The sequence below is a fragment of the Brachypodium distachyon genome, chromosome 4 (genome assembly GCF_000005505.3).
Source record: "Brachypodium distachyon strain Bd21 chromosome 4, Brachypodium_distachyon_v3.0, whole genome shotgun sequence".
Taxonomy (NCBI): Eukaryota; Viridiplantae; Streptophyta; class Magnoliopsida; order Poales; family Poaceae; genus Brachypodium; species Brachypodium distachyon.
Genome location: NC_016134.3, coordinates 33,744,856 through 33,751,919, shown reverse-complemented (window position 1 = coordinate 33,751,919; position 7,064 = coordinate 33,744,856). Strand labels below are relative to the sequence as shown.

General features: G+C 42.6%; 1 protein-coding gene and 1 non-coding gene across 2 annotated transcripts; both read left to right on the top strand.

Annotated features, from left to right (window-relative positions):
• Positions 1-213: 213 nt before the first annotated feature.
• On the top strand, positions 214-6,060 carry LOC100829241 (protein SAWADEE HOMEODOMAIN HOMOLOG 1). Its single transcript, XM_003577961.4, has 9 exons — positions 214-384; positions 2,999-3,084; positions 3,690-3,735; positions 3,799-4,006; positions 4,092-4,161; positions 4,770-4,821; positions 5,069-5,212; positions 5,357-5,476; positions 5,655-6,060. The coding sequence occupies exons 1-9, from the start codon at positions 346-348 to the stop codon at positions 5,700-5,702; spliced, it is 813 nt and encodes a 270-aa protein (XP_003578009.1). The 5' UTR covers positions 214-345; the 3' UTR covers positions 5,703-6,060.
• A 122-nt stretch (positions 6,061-6,182) lies between these two features.
• TRNAK-CUU lies at positions 6,183-6,255 on the top strand. The gene has a single exon. It is a non-coding gene; the product is annotated as a tRNA-Lys (tRNA).
• Positions 6,256-7,064: the final 809 nt, after the last annotated feature.

Below are 7,064 nucleotides of genomic sequence, written 5' to 3'. Positions count from 1 at the left end.
GAATCAAAAAAAAGTCCTGCGTTCGTAGGAGGGTAATTAAAACTTGAAAGAGAACCGCTTCGAGGCCAGCGGATCCCACGATGGCTGACCTGAGGTGCCCAACCCAAATGTCAGTGACTCACAAGGTTAGACTGCGGGGTCCACCCCGTTTCCCGTGGAGGCGCACTTTCCTGCTTCTCTCAACCCTTTGTTTATTCCTTTTCTACCTGCACGCTCGGCGTACCCAGAAGCTCTCCGTTAATTGCCTTCGGCCACTGGTGGTTGGACTTGGAAAGTTGGAAGCACCTCTGCTGCCCCTCCCCCCTCTGTCCTCCGCCGCGGCCTCGGCCTCGCCGCCGTAGAGCAATGGAGCGGCGATCCAGAATCCGCTTCTCGCCCTCCGAGGTATATGGACATTCGTACCCTCTTTCCCCACTCCTCTTGTCGCAGCAGGGCGGTGGGCGGTGTGCTTGGTGCTTCTGGGCCCCCCGCCCCGCCGCAGTATTGGTATTGGATTCCTTGTATCGGAGAAGGAAGGAGAGCTATCCCCGATTGGATCGGAAGATGGTTTACTGTTTGCTGTGATTCAATCGATCCGATGGCCATTGCGTTTTGTGCTTTGGGTTTTCTGTGTGTTATTTCTTTGCGCTCATTTTGCCTTTCCATCGGGGGGTCTCTTGGTCAGGGAAAATTCCTTTCCAATTGAGGGAGTCTATTGGTGTATTTGTTGCTGCAGTGCCTTTATTTTATTTATTTTCCATATATTTTGGCGTTGCGGGTGAGCGTTCGGACGATTACATGTGCCATCCATGTTTTCTCATGCATGCGAATATTGATTCTTGTTTGCATTGCTTTAGGCTCCAATTGCAACGCCAACGCATATGCGTTCATCTGCAGCACACCGGGAGCTACTGGTGTAACAATGTAGTCTCTGATGAAAAATCCGCAGGTTTTGGTTTATTAGGTGTGATCCCCAAAGGTGATCAATCCACGCAACAGTAGCAATGGAAGTGCTGGAATATTACGTTGCAGTATTCAGTTTGTACCCAGCAAATGATTCACTTTGATTCCTAGAAACAAAGAAACTCGAAACGTCAGACGTAATCTTGGTTGTGGTGATAAAATTGGTTGATGTGATTCACTCTAGGTTTTTTTTCATTATGCAATGTCTGACATGCGTGTTAAGCTGAGCTTATTTGTAAATAAAGAGCGAGAAAGTCTTTTCAGCTTTCAGTTCTTTGTCATGTACTTGTGATGATAAGTTGAATTTGGTGCTTTCATGAGGCTAGGGATCCATCACCTCCCGACCACTGAAAAGCTTGGCTAGAGCTTGATTTGGATTGAAAAATCTTTCTCGAGATTCCACATCTAGTGCTTCTACTAACAAGAGGAGCAGACATGGAAAACATGAATGTTAGATTCGAATCATTTGACACGATACATGGTAACCAGTGGCGTAGCCAGGATTTCGAGTCAGTGTGGTCCAATGAATAATTTTTTTTGCCACAATATCGCTAGTCGCCGGGGTTTTCTGATTGGCAGACGGGAAATTGAGAATTTGGGAGTAGCGGCGCCAGATTCGGGACGAGTGGAAGGCGAACGGGTGAAGCAGACTGGGGCGAAGCGCTGCTTCCTTCAATCGATCTTGATGGATCAGCCATAGTTGGGCCAGCTTTGCCTTCAGCCCATTTAGCTATCTGGTTGTCTTTAGAATTTTATTTACCGTTTGGTGTGATTCAATCGATCCGATGGCCATTGTGTTTTTACTTTGGGTTTTGTGTGTGTTCTTTTCTTTGCGCTCATTTTGCCTTCCCATCAGGGTGTCTCTTGGTCAGGAAAAATTCCTATCCAATTGAGGGAGTTTATTGTTGTATTTGTTGCTGCAGTGCCTTTATTTTATTTATTTTCCATATATTTTGGTGCTGCGGGTGAGCATTCGGACGATTACATGGGCCATCCATGTTTTCTCATGCATGCAAATGTTGACTCTTGTTTACATTGCTTTAGGCTCTAATTGCAATGCCAACGCATATGTGTTCCTCTGCAGCGCACCGGCAGCTATGGGTTGTAAGTTGTAACAATATAGTCTCTGATGAAAAACCCGCTAGGGTTTGGTTTATTAGGTGTGATCCCCAAACAGTGAGGATAAATGTTAGCTGAGGTGATCAATCCAATGGAAGTGCAGAATATTACGTTGCAGTATTCAGTTTGTACCCAGCAAATGATTCACTTTGATTGCTAGAAACAATGAAACTCGAAACGTGAGACATAATCTTGGTCGTGGTGATAAAATTGGTTGATGTGATTCACTCTAGGGGTTTCTTCATTATACAATATCTGACATGCGTGTTAAGCTGAGCTTATTTGTAAATAAAGAGCGAGAAAGTCTTTTCAGTTTTCAGTTCTTTGTCATGCACTCAGTGATGATTAAGTTGAATCTGGTGCTTTCATGAGGCTAGGGATCCATTACCTCCCGACCACTGAAAAGCTTGGCTAGAGCTTGATTTGGATTGAAAAAAACTTTCTCGAGATTCCACTTCTAGTGCTTCTACTAACAAAAGGAGCAGACATGGAAAAAAATGATGTTGGATTTCGAGTAACTTGACACCTGGCCTAGCTTGACACAATACATGGTAACCTTATAAGGGCACTATTTTTATATAGCTTATCCATTTTGGAGGGGTAGGGGGTGGATAGTACTGTCCAAACAAGTGCTTAATAGTTTGATATGAATCCTCTAAACAATGTACTATTACTATGCAAGTTATTGTTGTGCTATTTTGCACATACGTTTAACTCAGGCCTAACATCAATACTACCGGTAGACTATCATCTGTCCTTATTCTTTCTTTTGGACTTTAGAGTCTGGTCTTGTGACAGAAATAAATTTACGATGTTGGCATGTTCGTATATTGGGAATTGGCAAATGGCTGTTTGTTGACGTGACATGCCTCATACCTGTCTTTCGTTCTGTTTTTCAATGCTAGCCAATGCTAATTAGACGTACTTCTTGGTACAGATTGCCCGGATGGAGAAATTGGTTTCAAACAGGAAAGAGCGAGTCTTTGATGAGAATTTCTGCCGGAAGCTTGCTGAAGAATTTAAGTAAGTGCTGAATTGTGATGGAGTGTTCTAACTATCCATTTATTTCGAATCCTTAACCTAGGGAGCATAAACTTCTCTTGCAATTTCCGAGAGGCGCTCATAGAAGGATTGAAGTATTTATGTTGTTCTCTTTTCAATATGAATGATTGTGCCTATAAGGGGTGATTGAAACCTTTTCCTTTATATTTGTAAAGTACTATCTAATGTACTCCCTCCATCCCAATTTAGAGATCGTATTAGGTTTTAGATTTTTCCCGATTAAGTGGCGCACTGGCGCTGGCTAAAAAAACGCATCGGCTTTCACCTACGCATTAACTCCCCTGCCAAAAATTACGTCATAGAGCGCGGGGTGGGTTGCATTCAGCTAATTAAGGCATATGGCGGCTGATTTCGCATGCATGCAGCAGGGGCTTTGCGCACACAGAAGAAAGGCAGGATAAATGAGCGGCGTGATTTATGGATAACAATTACTCCTATTTTCCAGTGTTTTAACTACTCCTTGGTATTAGAGATTTTGCTAAAACGACCTCTAAATTGGGAAGGAGGGAGTAATATTCTGACTGACATTTCTGATACTTCATGTCATTTTCTGCTCTTGTGTGTAGTCGTTCTGCAGCCCGAGTCGGAAGTAGAGCACTACAGCCTACACAGGTATAACCTCTTCTTACATGCACTGTGTTTCATCACCAAATTGTATGACATCTCTTTCAACAGGTTAAAGGATGGTTCCTTGATAAGTTCCCAGCATCAACTACTAAACCTACATGCTTGCTTACTATTTCTGAAGAAGAAAAGACTTTAGCCTCGGAAGCAGATGCATTTGTTTCTGAGATAAAGACTCCAGTTTCTGAAGGAAAAGTTTTAGGTCTTGATACTAGTATTTCAAACAATGAGGATGCACTTTCTATGGATTTACCCAAAGGTAGTCGTGAGTACTAGTCTGTTAATTTTATGCCGGGTGCATGTACTGTTTACTGAATTTTTTTTATATGCTGGCTTCTTTTCAGATACTACAGATAAGGTTCCTGAACTAGAAAACTTGCAATTTGAGGCTAGGTCGTCAAAGGATTTTGCATGGTGAGTACTCTTTTACTTGCAACAACTATGTTCCTCCGTTCCTCTTTCTCCCTTCATCCATTCTAGTGTCTTCTGAGTAATCGACTGAGCCTAAGAAGCAAGCAAGATATCGTAGCTTCTGTTGTGCCTCAGCTTCTTTTGTTAGAAATACCTGAACATGTGCCATTCAACGTGACTATGATGGTGAACACATTGATTAATAACACGAGTCAATGCTGCATGTGGAGTAATATGCACTTGTCTTATTTGATTCTAGCTAATGACCATGCAAGACTTAAATCGTGACTGTTTATTTCCACATCTCTTTATAATGCTAGTAACAGTGTGTTAAACTTTGGTAGTGATCCTAGACAATGTTTGCAATGGTAAACCTGGGTGTTAGATATCATTTCTTTCTAGCTGTCTGGTTAGGATAGCTTGCACTTGCTTGCTGCTGTTAGTGCTTATCCCATGGAGCGTATCTTAATCGCTGTGCATGTACCCAAAATATGTGCTAGCATACTTTGGTTGGGTACGACTAATTGTATGTTCAGGTTTTTATCATTCTTTTGTTTCTTAAATTTGGCATCCAAACTAAATTCCATCACGTGGTCATTTGTGGTATGCAGGTACGACATTGACAATTTCATGGCACACAGGACGACAAGTTCCGGCGAAGTTGTAAGGAGTATAATTGATGTTGTAGTACCTGAGCATTTTTTCTTTTCGGTCCATGGCTTATTTTAACTGCTTTGCGTTTTCGGAAAGTTTCTACGGACAGTTTTCTCTTCACAGCCATTTCGTTGGATGAAGAAAGAATACTAAGGATATTGCACTGTGTTGCTTATTTCTTGTTGTTTGTACAACAGCAAACTCAATCTATATTGCATCCTCCTTATAACCCAATACTCTTACTTTGCTGTTTTAGGAAGTCTACGTAAGGTTTGCTGGATTTGGGGCAGAAGAGGATGAGTGGGTGAATGTCAGAAAGTCTATCCGCCAGCAATCCATTCCTCTAGAGTCCTCAGAGTGCCGAAACATTGCCACAGGAGATCTTGTCCTGTGCTTCAAGGTAATGGGCAACAATTATCTGGATTAGCATTTCATGAGACCTGGTGCCACTGGGTTTTGTTCTATTCTGCTGCAACTTCCTATTGTTCAGGCAGCCCCCCTCCTTCTCAAGTTATTTATTTTCTCGTTGCAATTTTTACATCAGGAGAGCAACGATGATGCATTGCATTTTGACGGGCATGTTCTAGATATCCAGCGGAAACAGCATGATATACGGGGATGCAGGTGTGTCTTCCTTGTCGAATATGATCATGATGGAAGTCAGGTATCTTGCTCAAGCCCCTGTCTCTTTCGGAATTATTATATACTGAACCTGGGAATCTTGAATAATGTAACCATATGGGGTGTTTATGTTGCTCTTTTCTGTTAATCATAATTTCAATGCTTGCACTATACACCTAATGTAGGCTGATCTTGAGAAACTTCCTGATTTTCTTTTCCAGGAGAGGGTGAACTTGAAGAGACTGTCCCGGCGGCCAAAGTACCTTTGATGGCTTGTGCTATGGTGGATCTGCTTGTTGCCGCTATTCGCGCTTATTGACCTAACAGGAGCCTCAAACTCGTCGAGACTGAACTCTAGTGTTGATGTGTATACTAACCACCCGCAGGAACACTTTTAGTCCTCTTTGGCACATTGGTACTGTAACGGCTCCTTGATAGCCATTTTTTGTAGGACACGTGAGAAAGTTGGTGGCAATGTGGGGAGAGAGTCGGATTCTAGCCCAATGTGTTGGCGCAAGATACCATGGCAGTGCTCACCATTCCTGACCTCTCTTATCTTGTGATTTGCAACTGTCTCTGAATGCTTGATTTGGACACTCGGTCTCACGAGGAAGTTGGCGCTGGAAACCACTAGTGTTGTTTTATGCTCGGCTGTTCCACTTCCACCGGAATTTACTGGTTCTGATTACTCCAAACCGGTCCATTTTGCCTAAGCGAACTAATATGAAAAAATTAGAGTAAAGACAGAAGCCCGTCTAGCTCAGTTGGTAGAGCGCAAGGCTCTTAACCTTGTGGTCGTGGGTTCGAGCCCCACGGTGGGCGCTTCTGATTTTGCCTTTTTTTTCCTAATGTTTTTTTTTTTTGCCTCGTACATGATCAAATATCTTTCTCGCTTGAGAACCAGCCCCGTCAATGTTACGCAATTGCTTTTTTTCAGCATGTATATTTTTTCTCGTATATTACGCAATTGTCAATGTTACGCAAGCATATGATCAAATATTTGCCATCCTTCCTGGGCGGGCGTCTCCGGCAGCTATGACTCGACGGGTTGTCCAGAACTAAAACAACTGCGTTCTCTGTCCAGCGAAAATACATGTAACAAAAGAGAGAAACCCATAGGATGCGAAGGGCTAAAATTGCCACAGCCGCATAGCTAAAGTTGCCATCACCGTGAACTAAAATTGCGACACAAAACTAAACGTGCCACTTGCGTAGGAAAAAATTACCACTGCCGCAAAATTTAAGTTACTGCAGAACATGTTATCACGACCATGCTCTTTCCGATCGGACAAACAACATGATGTTCGCTCCAGGAGATGAAAGATGAAACGTTTACTCCTTATAAATTGCGATAAAAGAAACATTAATTAACACATCCAGAGACATGTATGTAACTTGCAGGATGCATCACAATATTGTTATGACTTGCCATCAGGAGAGTATCAGGAATCAACTAGAATAGAAGAGATCCCAAAACATACATCAGGAATTCTGTTCAGCAAAAATTTGGAGGAATGGCAATGGCAAAAGGTTTCTAAAAACAAGGCTCCATGTCTTGTTGTCTGGCAGGCAATACTGACAAAAAAAACATTTAGAATGTTGCTTCCGACAAGGCGTTGGTTTCACCTTGG